This window comes from Anopheles marshallii, chromosome 3 (genome assembly GCF_943734725.1).
Source record: "Anopheles marshallii chromosome 3, idAnoMarsDA_429_01, whole genome shotgun sequence".
Lineage (NCBI taxonomy): Eukaryota > Metazoa > Arthropoda > Insecta > Diptera > Culicidae > Anopheles > Anopheles marshallii.
Genome location: NC_071327.1, coordinates 27,267,661 through 27,289,944, shown reverse-complemented (window position 1 = coordinate 27,289,944; position 22,284 = coordinate 27,267,661). Strand labels below are relative to the sequence as shown.

The 22,284-nt window shown below is 43.5% G+C and overlaps 7 protein-coding genes across 7 annotated transcripts; 3 read left to right on the top strand and 4 right to left on the bottom strand.

Moving 5' to 3' along the window:
• Nucleotides 1-3,056: 3,056 nt before the first annotated feature.
• LOC128711817 (homogentisate 1,2-dioxygenase) lies at nt 3,057-5,101 on the bottom strand. The gene is made up of 4 exons (XM_053806704.1): nt 5,087-5,101; nt 4,227-4,686; nt 3,436-3,969; nt 3,057-3,361 (listed from the first exon to the last, which is right to left on the bottom strand). The coding sequence occupies exons 1-4, from the start codon at nt 5,099-5,101 to the stop codon at nt 3,057-3,059; spliced, it is 1,314 nt and encodes a 437-aa protein (XP_053662679.1).
• A 1,050-nt stretch (nt 5,102-6,151) lies between these two features.
• LOC128712428 (glyoxylate reductase/hydroxypyruvate reductase-like) lies at nt 6,152-8,087 on the top strand. Its single transcript, XM_053807320.1, has 4 exons — nt 6,152-6,204; nt 6,930-7,031; nt 7,098-7,870; nt 7,966-8,087. Exons 1-4 carry the CDS (start codon nt 6,152-6,154, stop codon nt 8,085-8,087), a joined length of 1,050 nt encoding a protein of 349 aa, XP_053663295.1.
• A 376-nt stretch (nt 8,088-8,463) lies between these two features.
• On the bottom strand, nt 8,464-9,842 carry LOC128715460 (glyoxylate reductase/hydroxypyruvate reductase-like). The gene is made up of 3 exons (XM_053810363.1): nt 9,772-9,842; nt 8,659-9,401; nt 8,464-8,582 (listed from the first exon to the last, which is right to left on the bottom strand). The coding sequence occupies exons 1-3, from the start codon at nt 9,840-9,842 to the stop codon at nt 8,464-8,466; spliced, it is 933 nt and encodes a 310-aa protein (XP_053666338.1).
• A 650-nt stretch (nt 9,843-10,492) lies between these two features.
• On the top strand, nt 10,493-11,670 carry LOC128715459 (glyoxylate reductase/hydroxypyruvate reductase-like). The gene is made up of 3 exons (XM_053810362.1): nt 10,493-10,641; nt 10,716-11,482; nt 11,549-11,670. Exons 1-3 carry the CDS (start codon nt 10,493-10,495, stop codon nt 11,668-11,670), a joined length of 1,038 nt encoding a protein of 345 aa, XP_053666337.1.
• Nucleotides 11,671-11,742: 72 nt separating this feature from the next.
• Nucleotides 11,743-12,500, bottom strand: LOC128715462 (28S ribosomal protein S7, mitochondrial). The gene is made up of 2 exons (XM_053810364.1): nt 12,466-12,500; nt 11,743-12,394 (listed from the first exon to the last, which is right to left on the bottom strand). The coding sequence occupies exons 1-2, from the start codon at nt 12,498-12,500 to the stop codon at nt 11,743-11,745; spliced, it is 687 nt and encodes a 228-aa protein (XP_053666339.1).
• Nucleotides 12,501-12,851: 351 nt separating this feature from the next.
• On the bottom strand, nt 12,852-13,596 carry LOC128715463 (transmembrane protein 186-like). Its single transcript, XM_053810365.1, has 2 exons — nt 13,230-13,596; nt 12,852-13,165 (listed from the first exon to the last, which is right to left on the bottom strand). The coding sequence occupies exons 1-2, from the start codon at nt 13,594-13,596 to the stop codon at nt 12,852-12,854; spliced, it is 681 nt and encodes a 226-aa protein (XP_053666340.1).
• Nucleotides 13,597-13,862: 266 nt separating this feature from the next.
• LOC128715458 (transducin beta-like protein 3) lies at nt 13,863-16,329 on the top strand. The gene is made up of 2 exons (XM_053810361.1): nt 13,863-13,891; nt 13,962-16,329. The coding sequence occupies exons 1-2, from the start codon at nt 13,863-13,865 to the stop codon at nt 16,327-16,329; spliced, it is 2,397 nt and encodes a 798-aa protein (XP_053666336.1).
• The last annotated feature ends 5,955 nt before the right edge of the window (nt 16,330-22,284 follow it).

Genomic DNA, 22,284 nt, shown 5'->3' with positions numbered 1-22,284 from the left:
ATATCTTAATAGCTTTAACACTTACACGTTTAGTGTGATCTCTTTTAAGCGTACACATTTGCTCAGGAGGTAGGATTAACGAGAGTTAATTTAGCGTCGGCATAAGGCACACGTCGTACGTAATATAATTTAAGACATTTAATTTTTGCTACCAACTCAATCATTGTCATTGAATTATATAGACACAGCGCAGCGCTTACCGATAAGAATCGAATGATTGTGATTATTTTTTTACGCAGCTTTCACAGTAGTATCGTTTTTGATGTAGCTTGATTTTCTTTTAGTGAACAGCAGACGAGCAGAAAATTTGATCCAGTTAACAATAGGGTGCAAATGCCGCAACTGGCAACTTTGCAGCTCGAATATAGAGTAATGGCAATCGATTATTTGCACAGAACCGCAAAAGCAGAAGTGTGTGTAGCCTTTTTCTGTAATAATTCCCTCTACTTGCAACAATCACAGCTTATCACCGTCCATGCGTGCTGCATTTGTCATGAAATATAATAGTGTACATGCTGATTTTGCTAACTATTGCATAGCCACACAACGTAACCAAACCGAGAAATGGGAGGAATTGATAAATTTGCGGCTGCTATACCCGTGTGCGGCAGTAAAATTATGCTGAGAATCAAAAGTAGAACGGAAACGTGTGCGTGTGAGTGCGCAACATAATGCGTAAATAATGCAAGCTATTTAAAGCAACAATTGAATTGTTGCATTCTTTCAGTTCCTGTGCGCCACAAAGTTGCGTTACCCTGCACTAGCGAAGCGGTAATCCGCAACCCTATCGAATGTCCCCCGGTACTAGACGCGCGAAGTTTAAGTGATAGTAAACCAGTAGCGAGGAAAGCGACATTGAAACACCAAAAAAGGGCGCACTGTACCGAAATTGCGAGCGTAGTTGAAGTTGAGTACTGAGTATATATTAAAACAAATTTAAATGTTAAGGTAACAAAAATACTGCAAGTACCTCAACTTGGACCGTCCCCACTTGTGCGGTATGCTGTCTGTGGGAGGACGTTGAAGCACATGCTGTGGGATATGGGATGTAGAGCGGTAGCAAGCAAGATGTCCATAAATTTCATAATTCTTCGCGAGTCACGGAATTGCTGAGCACCATTTTATTGTGCTACGAAGTTGTTTGTGTTTGTATCGATTTGATTAATGTTAGCTAAAGTAACATAATAGACATGGGTTTTAATTCGATATATTTATATTCGAATATATTTTGCCACCATTTGTTGCAGAAACACCAATGAAACCAATGAGGACGCGTTTTGGTGTCTGGTAATAGCGTAAAATGATTCGCTTTACGTCGTATGCGTACTTCTAACGATCATTTTGTGTAGAAGCTATTTCAATACAGTGAGTGCTATAAATTTGTGAACTTTTATTAACAGTGTGAGGCACCGTAATACGGAACGAGAACTAGTAACAAAACTAACCACTCTGTGAATACGTTAATGTAGGGTGTGGAGGGTATAGTATAAGTCGCGTCACAAGCGAATGAAGAACACAATGAGATAATAAGCAAAACAACATACAAGAAAACTGCTGTTTATTTTTGTATGAATGAATACCTAAACTTATATAGTTCCATCATATTATTGTATTCGTAGCTAGAGGGGCAGAGGGGAAACAATTTACGGAAACAAACAAATGCACACAATCACGCACGCACCGCAAATACACACTGCGCCAAACAGGACATGTGCAGTGGGCAAGAAGATTACGGATATATTAACAAAACAGTGGCAAACAAATAGTCACCGACAAAAAAATGTAACACGAACGTCAAAACTTTAAACCAACTTACGTAAAATGTAACAAACACACACACGGTAATAGAACAGAAAAAGAAGGAAATTTCGAAACAAAACGGTCCTTTCGGCCACAAATGTCGCCGGTGGGGTCATGGCTCCCATTTGGTTGTACCCAAGTTTTATGTGAATTGTGTACATTTCGGCTGCATTACTTAAAATGGCATAAACAAACATTTGGCTATCGCACAAAGGCACAGGCTTCTCTTCACCCGTAACTCGTTAACAAAATAACCGGACATACGTGTATTCCGAACATACTTAGTACCTATGCTTCGTTTAATCCGTCGAATTAAGGTTTCGGTTGTAGACGGTTTGAACCGTTACCACAAAGGCACGAGGGTGCTTAACAATTTGTTCGTTTTTTTTTTTAAACAACAATCTCAACATGGACATTTATCTGTGCCTACCACCATACTGGCGGTTGAGCTGTGTGCACGTGTGCATTGCAGGTGTACATAGAGGAGTAAAGGAAGTAGAAAGACATTTAAAACTAGATTAAATATTTTGGAAGAGCGTCAAATTCGTTTCATGGTGTTACATTTCCTTTTAGTTCAAAAACAATACAAGAGAACAGAGCGAATATATAAATGGAAAGGAAAAAAAGGAAAAAAAAACACACAGAAATAGTAAAGAGGCAAATCAAACGAGGCAAAAACGGTGATGCAAAACGATACGAATCATAAACGTTCTTTTTAAAAACAGTAAAATAACAGCAAAACGTCGGTAGGGGCATGATCGTATGTGCCGGCACAACTTTAATTAATCGCTACCAAGCACCGCAAAATGGCTATCGGGGGGAAAAAAAACCGTGTTCGAGACGCGAATAGCTATAAAAAAGGCACAATAAAAAAAACCCCTCTATGATTGAAGTGTTTGAAGCGAACACATACGAGCCATGAAAACAAAACACAGAAAAATACCGCCCGGTACATAATTTTATCAAATTTGCTTCTTAAAGAAATATATCCGTAATTATCGTACACAAACAGAAAACAAATCCAATACAACAACCAAAACAAGGAAACGAAAAAGGATAACAGAAGAAAATCAACGAGATGATACAAAATGGAAAAAAAGAGAATAAAAATATAAGACGAAACAAAAAGACCACAAAAGCAAAAAAGTTACTTAATTTCGCAAACGTGTCGAAAAGAGTGTTTAAAGGAGAGTATTCGTCGGATTTCCCCGGGAAAGAACGTTTCTAAAATCATACACTCCTACGGGGTACGGAATTTACAAATGGAAGTGTTTTTCCAATGCTTGCCAACATTCGTAGTACCGTGCGTCCAACTTCTGGCAAGTTTCTTCACCCCAGCGTGTAACGGCCATACTCAACGAAGATTCGAACATGAAGGCTTGCGTACCATCGGCGATACGTTCCGGTTTAAGTGCCGCATTCGAAGCTCCCTCAAAGCACCGATGATCTGGTCCGTGTGGCGTCATCATGGAGTGCAGGGAGGCCCCGCCAGGCAGGAAGCCACCCTCCTTTGCCTCGTACCGACCGAATATCAATCCCATAAATTCGCTCATACAATTGCCTAAAGCGTTGAAGATAAAACAGATTAACTTTCGAAAATACGATTCACCTTTTGATGTGTTCGGAACTACTTACGGTGGTAGTACGGAGGACGGAAGGTATTCTCCTGTACGGACCATCTCGGTGGAAAGATAACGAAATCGGCAATGGCCGTACCGGGACGATTGCTCGGGCATGTAAGCACGGTAAAGATGCTCGGATCGCAATGGTCGAAGCTTACCGAGTTGATCACCATGAACCGGGCGAGATCGTACTTGTACGGTACATAGTTACCGTGCCAAGCAACCACATCGAACGGTGAACGGCCCTGCGTGGCAACGAACAGCGCACCCTGGAACTTGGACACGATTCGGAAGCCATCGACCGAACGATCCTCGAAGTATGCCGTCGGTGTAAGAAAGTCCCGTGGGTTGGCTAGTCCGTTCGCCCCGATCGGACCAAGGTCCGGTAGACGGAAGTGGCCGTCGTACACCTCGAGAATGTACCCACGGGAAGGTCCTTCCAATGCGACACTGAATCGTATACCCTGTGGGATGACACATATTTCGTTCGGTTGCACGTACAAGCGGCCAAACTCGGTCGTAATGTCCAGCGGACCTTGTTGGGGGACTAAATTACGAAGAAAGGGAGGAATATTTCGATTATTGAAGGGATAGATCAAAAAGGAAGCCTCGCTTACGTAATGCCAGGCTATCTATGACTTGAGTTAACAAGCTGCGTGGGGAAGACACCACCCATGAGCGGTGAGACATCCCTACTAGTAACTAGGGAACCTCATGGTCCCATACGAACTGGTTTGTGCAATATGCAAATTTGATTATCGTTAACGTCTTCTTCTGATTCATTAGTCATATCCATGATCTTACCAATGAGAAAGTCTCCATCACTGTTATAGAACGCCGTATCCTTCATCGAGCAGTTGGCAAGGTACACATGCACGGCCAGTCCATGTCGGGCACGGACATCACCCGCACCGCACACCGTATGCAGTCCTGCCACAAAGTCCACCTCCGTGCTGTCCGCCGGCAAATCGAACGGATTCCAGCGCATCTGGTTCGGATTCGGGTGCTGCTCTTCCCAGCCGGTTCCACGCAGGAACGGTGCCGCACCTTCGAATCGTTTAAACGGTTGATGTACAACCGATGGTCGAATGCGGTACAACCACGAGCGGGTGTTTTCGGTGCGCGGTGCCGTAAACGCACTGCCCGACAGCTGTTCCGCGTACAAACCGTAGGGACATTTTTGGGGCGAATTTTGTCCTGCCGGGAGGGCGTTCGGGAAGCGTGAATCTTCCGACGTGAAATGCGACCCAAATCCAGACAGATACTGTGAAGTGAAAAAATCGAAACCATTACTACGCTGTACATAATTTGGGTGCTTAGAACATGCTGGATTATTCCTTGGTATCACACAACCGAACCGAATCGAATGGAATTTTAAAAACACGATTAGAAAAACTGGTTTCATCATTCAGATACCAAGGGTGGACCTGTTAACCTGTTTGGATGCTTTTCACTTGGATACAGACTGGAGGCTCGTCAGACCAATTAAAATGCAGAACGTAGATGGGACAAAATGGACAAATTGACACGCAATTCTCTGGTACACTAATTGTTTCTTAAACTTAAACTTATTTAAAACTACTGATCGTTGATAATACGATTTTACGAACACGACGTCAGTCTTATCTGTAACGACACTAGAATCTCGGTCTTTTCTCTCGTACCTCGTACTCCGGCATCTTGATTTGTTAAACGGTTATCTCTCGGATGCTGTGTATACACTTTTACTTTTATCTTGCGATCTGTTCCACCACTTGTGATGTGCGTCTCAGTGTTCTGCACTGCACCCCTGTTCACCTGTTTCGGGATAAATCTCTTCACCAGAGCGCCCCAACTGTTCGAATAGTGACAGTCGACTGAAGTAAACCGGGTTGGTTCCGGTGGTTATTAAGCATTCAAAAATATTCTAATGCCCAAACCCATCCTCCCGCGTTGTACCGCGCTGCATTTGGTTCCCCACCCGTAAAGGATCGTCATCGTTCTCGCGGGCTTGAGGGACAACGTCAAACCGGATTCCTGTTCGTCGATCGTATTCCAGTTTTGTGACGATATGCAACGAATAAAGTGTGGCTGCGTTTGCGGGTGGAGGACATTCAGGGTGTGACGTAGTTGTTGTTGTTGCCAGGACAGAAGAACGCTCTCGCCGGTCGCCGTGGCTGGCGATAACAAACAACACGTTAGGACGGTTGTTGCTGGCCATTTCACGCTCGGTGTAAGATCATTCGATCTTTCCGACTGGTTTGATTGAAAATTGCTGACTCACGTCGCATATGTTGGTGATATCGATCGTTTTATATTAAGCAGAGTTCAATTTAAACTTATATTCTACCAATTTAGCTCATCGAGTTGTCTTCCTTGCGATGGCTCGATGTTCTTTACGCAGATAAGATAGCAATTTCGTTATGAATATTTTTTTGCGATAAGATGCTAATGCTGAGTAACGAGTTACGCATACAACCATTCAATCGAGTGTAGGTCAAATCTTGTCAATCCAGTTTTCTAAAGCTGATTCAACCGGTCAAAGGTTTGGTTCCCTTCGTACGTTTATGTTCGAATCAGTCGATGTGCAGTCAGACGCTGTGTAACGATCGGGCAACATATCAACATTGCACGTTTCGTAAAGTTGTTTTTGTACTATTTTGAATTCGTGTCGATCGAGTCGATTCAATTATAAAGTGTTGAAGCGTAAATTGGCTACGATTGTTGGTTGAAACATGAACGAAATAGCCATGAGATGTATTTTTGTTGCTCTGTGTTTGTTTGAGATGTTGCAAACAATCAGGTATGTTATTTTGATGAGGCATTGAGCCAAGTTTCGCACATTGACTAACAAACATTGGCATTAAGTACCAAGTAAGCTCAAGTATTTCAATAAGCACTATCAATACAACTTCAAAGGAGTGAACCAACCGAAGAAATTGACTTGTTTGATATCTTTTTTATTTAAAAATTAAATTAAATTTTTAAAAACATAAGCAATACCCTCGGAGGTGTAGTTTTTTTTCGAACCGCACTGTCCGTAGTACTTCGCTGTCAAATGATTTTTGTAAACAACCTGTCTTTTGGTGCAGCACATCTCAAATCAGCTGTACAATTTCTCGCGCTGCGGCGGTAAACGGAGGTAAGAAATAGAAGCAACAAAAAACAACAGCGGCAGAAAACGCACTCCGGAGAAAATTCCGGTAGAACGAAAGGGTAATATTTTCACACGTTATCTTCAGCACATATGCTGCACTTGATCCGTTTGATCGCTACTCGTTGATTGTTGATATAATGATTGAAACGAACAAAAAAACATTAAAGCAAAGTTTGCCTCTCGCGACACGTTGATAACACGACGGGCGTGCGTACCAGTGTATGCGTGCAATCGCGATTAGAACAATGCTTAGTGTGAGCACTAGTAAGGGAGGCTACAAAGGGTAGAGTTAGCAATAGTTCAGGAACTTGTGCAGTGAAGATCACAGCATCGGTTGCATTGCTATTTTGACTTTAACCAATTTTTTCCAGTGGACAAACGCCTTCAACGATGGTGAACTCGGGAAATCGCCCCGTCGTACTGGTTACAAACAAGGAAACACCGGAGAAGGGTATCAACAAGTTGAAGCTCAAGTATGTAATGATGGTTAATTCCCCTCACTGGGTTCGGAAATCATGTATGTTGTCCTATTCTTCTAGATGTGATGTTATCTTTCCCAAAAGTCATCCGGCAACACGAGACGAGATTCTGGAACTCGCAGGCCAGGTCGATGGAATAATGTGGGTTGGTCATATGGCGCTGAACGGTGAAGTGCTGGATCGTGGAGGCGAGCGATTGAAAGCTATCTCTACGATGTCGGCTGGCATGGATTACGTAGATATAGATGAGTTCCGGAAGCGTAAGTTCCCGCTTGGATATACCCCGATCGTGCTGAACGATGCCGTAGCAGATTCCGCAATTGGGTTGATGATTGCTGCTGGTAGACGGTATCACGAGGGACGTCTAGCCATCGATCAGTCCCAGTGGCAGGGAGGCCCACAGTGGTTGCTCGGACAAGATATTAAGGGTAGCACGGTGGGAATCATCGGAATGGGTGGAATCGGGCAAACGATTGCTAGGCGGCTAAAGGGTTTCGACATTGGACAGCTGTTGTACTCGGGTCGCCGACCAAAACCGGAAGCGGAAGCGCTCGGTGCCAAAATGGTGCCACAGGACGAGCTTTTGCAGGAGAGCGACTATTTGTTCATCGCTGTCCCGCTTACCAATGAAACGTATCACCTGATTAATGAGACTACGCTGGCCAAAATGAAACCTACGGCCGTACTGGTAAACGTGGCGCGGGGTGATATCGTCGATCAGAAAGCGCTCGTAGCAGCCCTTAAGAAAGGTACGATCTTTGCGGCAGGTTTGGATGTGATGACCCCGGAACCACTGCCAGCTGACGATGAGCTGTTGGGTCTACCAAACGCAGGTAATGTACCACGCCCTTATTTGGAACTTTATCAATCTTCGGGACGTCACGATAGTATGGTAATATCACTTTCACGATTACTTTATCTTTTACAGTTGTCGTTCCCCATCTGGGTTCTGCTACGGTTCAGACAAGGAACAACATGGCCGAAATAGCAGCACTGAATGTGTTGGCAGGAATCGCCAAAACGCCAATGTTTTCCCCCTATCCGTATTAATTCCAGTGATTTAACGTATGCCTTATACTGGGGGGGAAGGGCAAGGTACGATTTAAGATACATCAACGTTCACGCTTATCAGTTACAAAGGTAACAAGGCAATGCTGCATTAAAAACCACTCTCTGTGAGCCAACCTAACCAAAAAAAAAGGAATTAAAACGGTTTGTATGAGCACGACTCGTAATTAACGTAATAATTTGGTAGTTTCGGAAATGTTATGACTGATTATACACAGGTAGATAGAGTTTAGAGGTGGTAATTTTATGTTGGAAGGCAATAGAGATCCAACTTTACTAGTATTTGTAATCAATTAACATCCTTTTACACCATTAAAGTGCCTTTGATATGTGGTAAAACTAGTGGTGGCATTTTGTTTTATTGAAATTGTGATGGCATCGTTTCATTTCGCAATCCATGGATTAAATTTTCCACCGCCCGTATAGCCATTTCGTCCCGCGTTCTTTTCGTGGCCGTTCCCAAATGTGGTACAATCACTGTGAAGACACCAAACGCAGAAACATTAACAAAAGAAATGTAATATGAGGATAATTGTCGATAAAACTTTCTTACCACAGTTGGGTAATTGAAACAGTTCACTGTCTGGTGTAAATGGTTCCGTAGTTACGGTATCTAATCCTGCCGCTCTTATTTTACCACCTTTTAAGGCATCGATCAATGCGGGCTCATCGACTATCGCACCTCGTGCAATGTTAATAAGTATGGCGGAGGACTTCATCATTGCAAATGCGTTGCGACCAAACAACCCGAGTGTGGCGTCGTTTAAAGGACAGCTAATGAAAATGAAGTCGGAACGTACAAGAAGCTCCTCGAACGGAACATGCTGGGCATTAAATCTATCAGCACTGGTTTTAGGAGTTCGACCACTGTATAGAATTGTACCGATATTGAACCCTTGCAATCTTCGGGCGATCACCTGTCCAATTCCACCAAATCCAACAATTCCAACAGTGGAACCTTGGATTGATTGGCGAGAGTTACAATCGTCGCAGGAACGCAACAATCCATCATTTGCGGCAACCATCAGACCAATTGCCAAGTCCGCTACGGCATTATTTGGGATGAACGGTGTGTGCCCAAGGGGAATTTTCCTTTTAGCCAATTCTGCAGTGTCTACACAATCTACACCATTCATCGTAACCGAAACTGCTCTCAGCTGAGGTCCACATGCATCCAACACCTCCCGATCGAGTTTCATCTTGTAGTTGGTCCACAGAAGTCCATCAATACCCGAACAGAGATCAAGAATTTTAGCACGGGATGGAAAGTCCTCCTGGGGTACGATCACGTCACAACTAGCAGGATGGGGAAAAAGAATAGCTATTCCGAATCCACTAATCGGAAACTTATAGGCTGGGCACACACGTACGTCCACTGGACGTCCAAAATCCACGAAGTCATACAAAAATTCAAAAAAATTGGGTCCTGCCGTGGACGCGTCCACAAGCCGTCCACAAAGCACGAAGTGAAAAAGGAATCGGAAATAACTATTAGAATGACGCGTACAGAGCATAACGGGCTTGATCATACGACAAATGCTGTCTCGCTCGTGCGTACGGTAAAGGATAGGCGTTTATGTTCGGCTTTGCACGAAGTTGGTGTGGACGTGGGCAGGACGTGGACGTCCCGTGTGTGCCCAGCCATAGCATCAATACTGATACTCACTGTTCGCGCAGTAACTTCAATGCTACCGGCTGCACCTGATGATGGGTTACCAAAACTCGCGGTCGTCTCATGGCTTCACTTCAGAAGGTCACTGTTTACCGATGGAAAATATACAACACACAAACAAAAACTAGCAACAGCAGCAGGATCTTCATATTGACACTGTTGATCGGATCGCTGCCACACAGTTCACGTTACCAAATGCTATTGCGGTGATACTCGTCGTTGGAATTCTATTTTGTAACCTCATCCGGTAAAACAAACACGACTGATAACAATTTTGCTTTATTTGAACAAGTCTTGCAATCAAAAATACGAAATATTTTATCAAGCTCCTACATGAAACATTGACGAAAGAAGAAGGTTAACTATCAGCAGTTTGCTATCAGCTGAAAATATTAATGAAGCAAAACTAATAGAAATTATCGGCAAGAATATCGATCATGTGTAAAACAACAAATTCCGAAAGGAGAAGAGGTAATTATATTTATCAAAAAATTAGAAAGGTGATTAAAATAAATTAAAACCCACAGCAAACGGGGATTCAAAAAAATGTTTTTGAACCCTTTTCGAACACGTGGTGATCGTTTCGGTATTCAACATGAATTTCCTTTTAAATTTTACAGAACTATTTACTATTAAGCACGTGGCGTTGAGAAGAAAAACAAAAAAGAAAAACAAGTGTTTTGTCGTGCCCATTAGCGAATTCTTTGTGCTTATCATGCGTACCGGACTTGTACGGCTCGCACGATCACTGCCAAAGATGCTGGAACCACTGCTAGTGCAACACAATTTTGGTGTCCATCGTCCGAAGTTGGCAGTAACGTGTTCCGACATTCCCACCCGCTACATCGAACTGCTGCAGCAAAAGTTTGCACTCGTGACCTTGCAAGCTGACCCTCCGAGCTGTGATATTCTATACCCTTATCGTATCTCTCTTCCAGATGTGACGTGATCGTGTGCCAAGGTACAAACCGTGCCGATATACTGCGTTCCATTTCCGGTGCCGAAGGAATTCTATGGCTAACGGCGGATCGACTCGATTCGGAAGCTCTGGATGCAGCTGGGCATCAGTTGAAGGTGGTCTCTACGATGACTTCCGGTATGGATTATGTAGAAGCGGAAGAGTTTGTCAAGCGTGGTATTGCTCTAGGACATACACCAAAAGTTGTAAATGATCCAGTCGCGGACATTGCGATCGGGTTAATGCTAGCTGCGGCTAGAAGGTTTCACGAAGGTCGGCTGAAAATCGCCAACGGGCAGTGGGAAATGCGTCCGCAGTGGATGCTGGGACAGGATGTACCCGGTTCGACGGTGGGCATCGTTGGATTTGGTGGCATTGGACAGACGATTCTAAAGCGCCTCAAAGGATTTGACATCGGACGGTGCCTGTATACGGGTAGAAACCGAAAGCCGGAAGGTGATGAAGCGGGTGCGTTGTTTGTGGATTTAACCACTCTGCTACGGGAAAGTGACTTCGTGTTCGTAGCCTGTCCACTGACGGAGCAAACAACCAAGATGTTCAATCGCGAAACATTTGCTCTGATGAAACCTTCCAGCGTGTTGATCAATGTAGCCCGTGGAGGGATCATTGATCAAGTAGCATTGATAGAAGCACTGAAAAGTGGTACGATTTTTGCTGCCGGATTGGATGTCATGACTCCGGAACCGTTGGACACTAACGATCCACTCCTATCGCTACCGAATTGTGGTAAGTGGTTAGTATGTTTTATCTCTTTTCCATATAATTCTTTGTTTTACAATCATTTACTTTCAGTTGTGGTTCCTCACCTAGGAACAGCTACTAAACAAAGCCTACTGGATATGTTTACCATCACCGCTAACAACGTTCTATCCGTTCTCGCAGGTGGATCGCTTGTTGCGCCGTTCCGTAAGTGATACAATAAATGGTTATTCATTTAATTTACTTTTTATTGACTTCGTTTTTAATCTGGCGCTAGTTTTCTGCACTTAGCTCCAACGGTAATGAGCATAGGCACGGTTAGCCTCACACTGACGATGTAGCTCGTGTTTCCGCTTTACCACCTTCCCCTGGTTGGCGGCCGCATCCAATATTTCCCATGCCATTTTTTCCGGCAAGTGTATCGTACGTTCCTTTTCCCGAATCGCTTCCAGCAACCACTTCATCGCGATAAAGTACGATCGTTTTTCCGTAATCGGTACCGGTACCTGATACCGCACACCACCACGCTTAATCGGTGTCAACTGCAGTAGGGGGCGACAATTCTCTACCGCCAGGTGAAGCAATTTCCGTGGGTTTAGCTCCAGCTTTGCCTTTTCCTCTTCCGATTCAGACAAATGGTACCGTTCCAGCTGTAGTCGCTTGATGTTTTCAAAACCTTTCTCTACCAGCTCGCGGGCAAGCTGCTTGTTGCCCTGTTTCATTACATAATTTGTGAACTGGCTGACCAGTGGATCGTAGAACACGGAACAGTTCTGGTTGTTGAGGGCGGCCTTGATGGGTACGTGCGATATTTTCGACAAATCGCCCGTCGTTTGTAGTTCTTCGATTTTTTCCCTGCTCACGATCGGTTCGATGAAGTGTGGCCCGTACTGGGACATCCTTGCAACCGGCACGATGCATTGTGCTGCAGCAGTTTGCCTATCCGGGAAGAATGCGTGTGAGTATTTCAGTTTATGAGGGATGGTTGGTTAGCAATTGATTCGTTCTACCTTTGCACAATTGTGCACACTATGCTTCGAAGCATGGTGGACGATCGATCGATGCAAAATAGCACAAAATTAAATGCAAAACATTACGTTCCTTGGGACCGGTTTTCTCCACCACACCAAAAGAATGTTGTGTTGATAAGTTTGACAGGACGTAAACATGCAGCGGGATGTGTCAAAATGGTACGCAATTTGACGTTTCGGTCAACCGAACCGAACCAAAACCAATTGATATTCTTGGATGGATATTGAGTTTCCTCGATTCGTTTTGCTTCTAACTTCAATAGTAAAGCACGCCGATGAATTACCAACTGGTGTAGAAATAACCCCAACTGTTCAATAACTTACAAACAATCCATTTTATTCGTTTCTACTCATGCTAGCGCATGCTACTTGGTAACAACTTCATGGCCAAATATTTTGTTAAACGCATGTACGTCGTAGATTTCGCCATACTGATGAACGAGCTTATACACATCGTCGTTTTCGTGATTTTTCACCGGAAAATAAAGCTTCAAGAACGATTTGGGCAGTTCAGTTCGGGACACGAGATCATCCACGGAATAGATCCGGTTTTGTCGTTTTCCTTTCGCGTCCAGAAACGAAATCTTCACCTTGCTCAATCGATCGTCACAGTACACGAAACCAACGAGATTATCCGTTATCAAGCCGAACAGTGAAAATGTAATCGTTGTGGTTAATCCTATAAAAGAGCAAATCGTTTATTCTATTGTCGTTTGGACTGTTTCGGACAAAGTATACTGTACCAATTGCTCCAATGATTTCTGCTGTGGTCATTGACCAAATGTCGAAGTACGCCATCCCCATTGATATTGGGACGGAAATACCGGTGAAAACCGCCGGATAAAATTTTAGCCTCTTCAAGGAGGCGGTAATCATGATTGACGGGAAGTGGTAAATTGTGTTCCAGTTCGTAGCTTTTTCCTCATTCCGAGCTGGTTGTTCTGTGCTGGTCAGTGCCGATTTTGTGGAGCAATGTTGTGCCAACCCACCGAATGAGGGTCTGTTGATGGTGGGTTGAATGCAGACGATTGATTGCCGGGTGGTCAGTGATGATATAACACTGCCCTTTTTAGTACACAAACCCTGAAGGATGCGAAACGTTCGCAGCATATTGAAGAATTGAATGTGAACTTTGGATTACAATCAGTATTATTTTACTGGGGACCCAAACCCGGGAACTATGCTCAAATGTTCACTACAAAATATTCTGCACCAAGTTGGTATTTTGACAACACACATTTGTGCGCAGTACTAGAGCAAATGAAAACATTCGAATGTCAAAACGCGCACGCAGTCACAACAAATCGCGTTTCAATACACGTGCTCCGTATTTTCCCGACATAAATTTGAAATTTTTATTAGAAAAACAGTGCAAAATGAATACGAAAGTGAAACTAAAAGAAGTGTAAGTAAAGCATGGTCTTCAAACAGATGAATAATCAATACCTGATGCATCTGCAATAATCTTTTTTAAGGTACGAAATCAAACAACAGTACAAAGCGTTCTACACCGGCGGTACAGTGGCGTGGAAGTCCGATGGACAGCAATTTTTTTGCCAAAACAATGGTACCATAAGTATTGTATCGATAGATAACCTGCACGAACCGGCTACACTTGGTGAAGTACAAACGGACAGCGAAATTACTGAGGATGTCATCTATACGTTCGCCATTGGCAACACCGGAGCCAGCATCGTGTCCGGCCATCGTTCCGGGTTGCTTAAGATGTGGGATGCTGAAACGCATACAGTTAAGAAAATGTGGAAAACCATGCACCAAGGTCCAATTTCGCGATTGGTCTTTAATCCATCCGACAGTGTGATTGCTAGTGGAGGTGCTGATTCAACAATTCGCCTATGGGATCCCACGGAACAGGTGTGTCATGGAACGCTGCGTGGCTGCGAAGGGATGATAAACGTGATCGTGTTCCATCCAGACGCGGACAGCAAAATCTTGGTTGCAGTCGGTGACGATACGAAGATTCGCGCCTGGAACTATGAGTCGCGCAAGTTGATCAAAACGTTCGAAGGACACTTTTCGCGCGTAACGGGTGTATCGTTTACCGAGGATCGAACGCACATCGTTTCATCGGGCAGAGATAAAATTCTCATTCTGTGGAATTACGATACGCAGCAAGCGGTTAAGACGATCCCAGTTTACGAAGCGCTTGAGTCGGTCGTTGTTCTACCGACCGGTATAAAGATTGCAGGCATTAAACTGAAGAAAGACAAAATTTATGCCGCGTGCGGAGGAGAAGATGGTCTGGTAAAGGTGTGGGAAATGACTAAAGCAAAAATAATTTACAAGCAATCGAATAGTCTCGTAGCGAAAGCGTCCGAAGAAGGCGGATTGGCAATAACTCATCTGTTCTACAGTCAATCCCTCGGTCGGATGGCCGTAGTGTCAGCAGATCATAACATTTTTGTGCATGGTTGCGAAAGCTTCGAATGTGTTAACCAGCTGTCTGGGTTCAGCGATGAAATCCTGGATTTGGTACTGCTCGGAAAACAGGATCGATACCTCGCGATGGCTACGAACAGTAGCGACTTCAAAGTGTACGACACTACCACAATGAACTGTCAGCTGGTAAAGGGTCACACAGACATTGTACTATCGCTGGCCGCTAACGATCGGTATCTGCTGTCCTCGTCGAAAGATCATTCGATCCGGTTGTGGAGTTTTAGCGAAGAACCGTTTACTATTCGCTGTGTCGCAATTGGACTCAAACACACGAACGTGGTTGGATGCGTTACACTGAGCAAGCATGCTGGTAATCTGTGTGCCAGTGTCAGTCAGGACCGTTGTTTAAAGACGTGGAAAATTCCTAAAAAGTTCAACCAAGAACCAGAAGACGAACTACCCCGGCTGCAGTGCGCGCTGACCGAGCTGGCCCACGAGAAAGACATCAATTGCGTGTGTATTTCACCAAACGATCGTTTGATAGCGACGGGGTCGCAGGACAAAACAGCAAAACTGTGGGATGCAAGCGATCTTAGCGTGGTTGGCGTATTCCGGGGCCACACGCGCGGAATTTGGGCGGTGCGGTTTTCTCCGGTAGATCAAATTCTGCTCACCAACGCGGCTGATTGTTGCATCAAGCTGTGGTCACTGGAAGACATGACCTGTCTGAAGACGTTCGAAGGGCACGACAGTTCGGTGCTGCGCGTTGAATTCCTTACCAACGGCATGCAGCTACTATCGGCCGGCGCCGACGGGCTGTTGAAACTATGGTCGATCAAAACTTCCGAATGTTTGCAGACACTTGACCGACACGAAAATCGTATCTGGGCGTTATGTGTGACGCGCAACGAAAGCGCGTTCTACAGCGGTGGTTCAGATTCCCAGCTCATCCAGTGGCAGGATGTTACCGAAAGCAAACGCCAGCAGGAACTAGACCAACGCAAAGAGACACTCCTACAGGAGCAGGAACTCAGCAACCTGCTAAGCGAACGAAAGCTTCTGAAAGCGTTGCGCCTTTCGCTAAACCTCGATCGACCACTGAACACGCTAAAGATCGTGAACGAGGTAATCAAAACGCAGGAGCATGGTTTGGAGGAAACGGTCCGCAAGTTGTCCAACGATCACAAGGAACGACTGCTACGGCATGCGATCGAGTGGAACACGAACAGCAAAAATTGCCGACCCGCACAGCTAGCGTTGCACGTTCTGCTGCAGGAAGCGCTCGCTGGACGGTTTCAGGTGAGCGAACTTAACAAACACCTCGAGGCCTCGCTCCCGTACACTGAGCGACACTTCAAGCGACTCACCGAGTACATGAAAGATCTAAAGTTTGTCGAGTATTCGCTAAACTGCATGCAACCTCATGCTGCCAAGATGGATTAATCGCAGGGGAATGAATGAAACAGCATCAGCTGACATGAGAGTAATAAGCATAAATAAAGGATGTGTAATTCCGATTCAATGTGTACATTGTCCAGTGTATTGGCTTAGTTTCATTACTTAACACTATTCCAGTCGCTCGGAGTGGCTGGAGAACCGTGCCGGTCGTCACCGTAGTAATAATCTCGTTCGAGCAGTAAACGTGGTTAATTTATTCACAATTATCTGTTTACCGACGCTTCTGTTTGGATAAGTTAAACGCGCTCTTGCTCGGATGTGCTCGCACTAATTAAACTGCTTTCAACCAGTACACGAGTGTACCTAGCATCCGGTGCGAGAAAGTAAGTCAAGTTTAAGACCACATTAGGCGGTGGTGGAGTTTAATCGGAAATACCAAGGCTAGGCGGTGTTTGGTGTCGAGAATGGCTTAAGAACCGAGTTTTAAGTAGATCAGATATTTCTTCAGACAATTTAAATCCAATTTTCAAAACATTCTGTGCATATCTTCAACCACTTTTAATGATATTTTTAACACATTTAATCGTCTCTGTTGCATCTGTTTACTAAGCTGCTATTATACAAAATTAAATTGGATTTAAAAAAATAGTTTTCAAAAATGGAAGACTTTTAAAATGAGATGATAAACTGGAAAAAAAATATATAATGTCATGCTGGCAGAGTCAATATAGATTTCACTTTCAAATTTAACAATCCCACTTATCGTATCAATGATTCAATGCGGAGCCAGAAGATCTTGGAAGCCGTTTGGCGCGCATAACCCAGAAACCATTCATTGCCCTTTTTTTCGCCATTTTTATCATACAATTATCGTGCAAATAATGAACCCTGCGCTGGCTGCGAATCTGCAGTTATTATTGTCCTTTACGGCACATTATCGCAACGCACTTCTGTCGGGAGCGCACTTCAAAGTCATCCCCTGGCTCACCCACCCCCCCCCCCCCCCCCCCCCCACCGGGAGTAATTAGTATTCACACCTTGTGCGATGCCGGTGGGGTAAGCGCAAATTGGTATGCTGCATCTCCCGATCCTCCCGATACGGTTTAATTAAGTACGAGTTACCCGTTTTCTGCTCCCGACCGTTTGACCGGGGGTGGCCCTGGTAACCCAGACCGTAACCTCGAACTTTTTATCGGAGAGAAATGTTCTAACACCGCCCCATGTCCATTGGCTTATAGTTACATGTGTGTTAGTGACTGTGAAAAGCACTATACACTTATCTTTTGTTGCCAAAATCCCTTTAAGAAATGTGCTTATTTGTTTTCTCATTTGCAGTGATCCAATATTTGTCCCAACACACACACACACACACACACGAACTGACGCAATTCTACAGCGCGTTTGTGCGGGGTTTACTCTCAGGCGGTACGGTTCGTGTACACTAATTAACGTAACGATCAAATATTTACCCACCAGATATTTGGTGGGCCGACGCGTCTCTCCCGTCGTGTTTGATTATGACACCCGGCCGTTTCATTGTCGTGTTGTGGACAAAATGGAGCGATTTAATATTTCGCCCGGTACCGGTCATGGCGCGCCGCATGTTTTTTATTTTGTACACTTAATTACGGGCCTTCCTTACTTCTGGTGCTGTTGGAGCAGTGATTCGGTTGGCGCAAAACACGTGCTGCACCTCAACCAGTAGCCTTATGATCGGGTACCTCTGAACAAACATCATAAAACCAGCTTCCGTCATTTGCCTCCGCAAGCAACAAAATAACAACAACCCCTTTCAACACCGTTATGCACATGTTTTACCCCAAAACCAGAGTTGGCCAGTTTGATCCCGTATGTACGCATGCACTTGAAGGCGTTAATGTCAAAACATCCTGCCAAGGTTTTCGGTTTGCTACGCGTGCGATAACACTTCCCCCGGTGACTTCCTACGTTGGAAATCAGTTCTAATTGAAATAACTCGTTCGGTTCGGTAATTGTTCGTGTTGTCATCTTGTTGCGGCCGATTATGATCAGATCTACCGGGTGCGGAGTTGCATGAGCCGGGAACTGTTTACACCTGCCGGCGCGGAGTTGATCGGACGGTTCGATTACATATTCTTGCCCATTCATGGCTGTTTGTTTCGTTGTCCTCGCAAAATTGGCAGCAGCACATCGCTGTTCAAGAATGGGCAACGAACTGCGTTCCCTGCGAATGAGTGTTATTTCACACAGCACAAACAACCCGCTGACGATTCATCACATTATGGCCACATGAAATATTATCATTTCCGGAAGCTTCGATGACGATCAGGTTTGATCAGGATTGATCAGGTTTTTCGATTTTTTATGAAGTATTATTGTAATAAATAATTATTACACTTATTTTATATTTAAAGTCTTATTGCTTATTTTTGTAAAATTTCTTTCTATTTACGTTTTGTAAAATTATTTATTTCTTCTTGTTGCTACAAACGGCCAGGCGCCTCCAGCTTGTTGTGGACCATTAAGGGGGTAGTACACTAAAGTCGTGATTTTTTTTATGTACATGAAAAATATGGAAAAAACAAATATTTATTTCGTTGTTTTCCGGCTGCAAGAGTTGTTTTTCGTTGTCTTTGGGTAATTCCTCTTGCCGCTACAACAGGAGCAGCGTGGTACCTGTGACGGGCAACCTAAGCTAATCGGCGGATAATATGGGGACCGCATCGTTAAAGCTACAACACAGTCGAATTTTTTCCCTAATATTTGATACAGTTTTATGACATCGTACGTAGGATTTTTTTTTGAAACCTTCAAGAAGAAATAATTTGCATCGCTAAGCGTTAAATTTTAAGGGTCCTGAAGCAGATTTTAGGATGTTTTGATTAAAAAAACCCAAAAATTTATCCATAAGAGGCACTTTTTAAGATAAAGAAAAAACAGCTACGTACGATAGCAGCGGAAATTATATAAAGCATGAAAATTTAAGTTGCGTTCAAATCGGACAGGAGAATGTCCGCCAACTTTAAAGTTTAAAGTCGCCACTCAGAGCTCTGTGACGTTGCTTGGCTTTTCGGACAGTAACTTTGAAACGAACAGATTTTTAAGCTTATAACACGTTTGTTTTTACTTGCGTAGTGCGCATTGCTCATATGACTAGCAACAAACATATCTACATGAAAATGATACACAGGGATAGGTCAGTACCGAATGCACCCGCATCGCCGTAGAAACCCCGTTTCAATGGGCAGTTCGCCGATGGTAAATGATTAAAAACCATCTTCTTCGCACGATCGTTCCGTTGCCTTCGATGTGATATGGTAATTGTTGGCACCTGTTCCCCTCCGGATTGCCGTCATCGAGGTTTGGCCCCAAAAAGGTTGCTAATTGAATTTGATAATCGAGTACCACCCCTAACCGGGCGGGATGGGTAGCAATCTGTAGTCGATACGATAATGAAGATGTATGCGATAAATTGGCCAGATCGGGGCCTGCGTTGCGGCTGCAGCAGCACCAGCATCAGCAGCGCATGCGGAGTGTGCACAGATCGTTGACATAATAGCGATTCGCGCTTTCACCTCAACTTCGCTGCGGCTTTTGATTGTGATGAGTCATGGCGATTGCAGCCCTGCTGTATTATGACCTCCGTGGGTTTTCCGCAGGAAAGGAGCAACGAAATGCTTCAAAGTGTAAACAATGAATCAAGTATTAAATGGGAGGATATGGTCCAAGCCAGTGTTGAAGCATTTTTATAACGCTGGATGAGTAGTTAATTGCCTTGTTAATACAGTGCGTGACATAATTATATATTCACATGAATTAATAATTTATTTTTTGGAAAAAGTTTTAGAGATGGATAAACGTGATTATCTTGGATGTTATAAGGAAAACAAAAGAAGTTTGTGATTTAATTGCCATGAGAATAATTTTTTTGCCTTAAGAACGGGGCCAGGCCGCATCGACGTTTTTTTTACCACGTAAGCCTGATAGTCCGTCCTTGCTACGGGGGATTGGTCCGGTCCATTCGTGTGAAGACCGGCGCTGCTACCATCATGCCACCGGTCCGCCCCAAAGAATAATTAATTATTATTAAAATATATCTGGTGGGAATTATATCCTCCATATTTATTTTCAGCTGAACAAAAAAAAACATGGGAAAAATAACAGTTAAATCAAAATTCATAAATAAATATGTGATACCCTTGTTCAAAACTTACAAATAGTTTACGGTATTAGTACGTATAAAGGAAAAAATCTTCGTGTTTTTGGCTCAAAAAAGGGTAATAACTTATGTGGACATGATGAAACATTATTGACCAAAAACAAACAGTTTTTTTATTACACTTTGTGTATATTTTTACCAATCTCGTTAATATTTTACTTCTGCCAGAGCTTTATCACAGATTTAGGGTTTAGCTTTAATTTTTATTAAAAAAGCTTCTTGCAGAATTGATCAAAAAGCCACCCTAACCTTACGCATAGCGTGTGCGTAGCCATTATTCCTGGAAATTCTATTTTCGTACCATACAATCAATGTTGTGAAATGGGTAGCGATGTGCTTCAGATGCACTTAAACGCAACGTGTTGTCCGCTGGTCCAATGGTCTGTCTCGGTACTGCTTACAACAGCTATTTCGAGAATGGTGCGGCAAAATCTAATTCAAGCTACGGGACAAACGCAAACATGAACCGTCCGCTTGTACCACCACTCGGCGGTAAAGTGTTTGCGGACGAATTGTTCAACAAATTCATCATGCCTGTAAATCGATTTCTTCTGTTTTACATACTACATCCACTGGCCGGTACTGGCGGTTACGAGCCCCTCGAGTGGTTAGTGCGGGCCGGGAAGTTGAACCACAGCTGCAAACCACTCGTACGAGCATCAAAACATCATAACATCATCATTACCATCAAATCGAGGCGCAGAGCAATTTCTAGGGTTGTGCGTTGCGTTCCGTTTGTTTTGGTACCGCGATATCGTACCTGTTAATTGTGTTTACTTGCTTGTGGTTTCAGATAAAATAAAGAATTTGTTTTTTTCGTCTCACCACGGAATTGACAAGTTTATTGAAATGTAACAAATGACGGGCAAGAGATTTTAACGAATCGTTTAACAATATGCTGCTTATTTTTTTTCCAACGAAGTTGTGTAGAATCTCTAGTGTTAGTAGCCACTAGTATGCAACACTTATTTGTTTGAATACTTAACTTATTTATAAAATTTAAAGCCAGTATTTCTAATAGTGGAACGTCGATTATCCGGGCATTTTCGAAACGGCCGGATAACAGACCCTTCTACAATGAACGTTTAATAATTGAAGATGAAAAAGACAGGTCAACAGGTCAATTCATATATTTTTAACATTACAAGTCATTGTTTACTTAATATTTGGAACATTTTCTAGGGAGTTGCACTAGATAAACTCTTTATAAAAAACGCTCAAGTTCCTTGCGATCCAACCAGTTGAACGGTTAAAAATTCAAAACTATTCTACTAGGTGTCATTTTTTAAGCCCACGGATAAAAAGCCCGCCGGTTAATCAGATCCCGGATAATCGGCGTTCTACTGTATCTATTTTTTCCATTTTTTAAATAATAAAATTTCTACACAAATTTCAGCAAATTTTTCTTCTATTTTATGCTCAGTACCCGAAAGATACTTTTCAATCCATTTTACACTGTTAGTGCATCGACACGTACCGAACACATTGTTCCGTTTGTTGTTCCGGGGAAGATCTTCCAACGGTGGTTGCTAAGGTGACGGAGAAGCCCATGTTTGACTTCATTTTCAAATACGGACGTTAGTATGTTTTTGTTATCACACTGCACCTTCTGATTGTTCTCGGCGCGTTTTGTTACGCTTTTTGGCATGAATCACAAAGCTCTAGTAGATGAGCAATCCAGTGATGAAATGATTAATGTTTGCTTATTTGCCCAGCCATTCGCGTCCGTTTGCATGCTAAGTGTTGATAAAAGCATAAATTACAACTTTATAACTAGCGGGGAAGTGATTAAGTGATCATAA

Coding starts and splice junctions, on each gene's coding strand:
- LOC128711817 (XM_053806704.1), bottom strand. Junction 3,970..4,226: donor TGATGGAGACTTTCTCATTG/GTAAGATCATGG, acceptor TTCGTAATTTAG/TCCCCCAACAAGGTCCGCTG. Junction 3,362..3,435: donor CCGTCCTCCGTACTACCACC/GTAAGTAGTTCC, acceptor TCAACGCTTTAG/GCAATTGTATGAGCGAATTT.
- LOC128712428 (XM_053807320.1), top strand. CDS start 6,152: ATGAGATGTATTTTTGTTGCTCTGTGTTTGTTTGAGATGTTGCAAACA. Junction 7,032..7,097: donor ATCAACAAGTTGAAGCTCAA/GTATGTAATGAT, acceptor CTATTCTTCTAG/ATGTGATGTTATCTTTCCCA. Junction 7,871..7,965: donor GTTGGGTCTACCAAACGCAG/GTAATGTACCAC, acceptor TATCTTTTACAG/TTGTCGTTCCCCATCTGGGT.
- LOC128715460 (XM_053810363.1), bottom strand. CDS start 9,842: ATGAGACGACCGCGAGTTTTGGTAACCCATCATCAGGTGCAGCCGGTA. Junction 9,402..9,771: donor TTGAAGTTACTGCGCGAACA/GTGAGTATCAGT, acceptor CCATCCTGCTAG/TTGTGACGTGATCGTACCCC. Junction 8,583..8,658: donor GTTTCAATTACCCAACTGTG/GTAAGAAAGTTT, acceptor GTGTCTTCACAG/TGATTGTACCACATTTGGGA.
- LOC128715459 (XM_053810362.1), top strand. CDS start 10,493: ATGCGTACCGGACTTGTACGGCTCGCACGATCACTGCCAAAGATGCTG. Junction 10,642..10,715: donor ATCGAACTGCTGCAGCAAAA/GTTTGCACTCGT, acceptor TCTCTCTTCCAG/ATGTGACGTGATCGTGTGCC. Junction 11,483..11,548: donor CCTATCGCTACCGAATTGTG/GTAAGTGGTTAG, acceptor ATTTACTTTCAG/TTGTGGTTCCTCACCTAGGA.
- LOC128715462 (XM_053810364.1), bottom strand. CDS start 12,500: ATGCTTCGAAGCATAGTGTGCACAATTGTGCAAAG. Junction 12,395..12,465: donor GTGTGCACAATTGTGCAAAG/GTAGAACGAATC, acceptor CTTCCCGGATAG/GCAAACTGCTGCAGCACAAT.
- LOC128715463 (XM_053810365.1), bottom strand. CDS start 13,596: ATGCTGCGAACGTTTCGCATCCTTCAGGGTTTGTGTACTAAAAAGGGC. Junction 13,166..13,229: donor AGAAATCATTGGAGCAATTG/GTACAGTATACT, acceptor GCTCTTTTATAG/GATTAACCACAACGATTACA.
- LOC128715458 (XM_053810361.1), top strand. CDS start 13,863: ATGAATACGAAAGTGAAACTAAAAGAAGT. Junction 13,892..13,961: donor AAAGTGAAACTAAAAGAAGT/GTAAGTAAAGCA, acceptor ATCTTTTTTAAG/GTACGAAATCAAACAACAGT.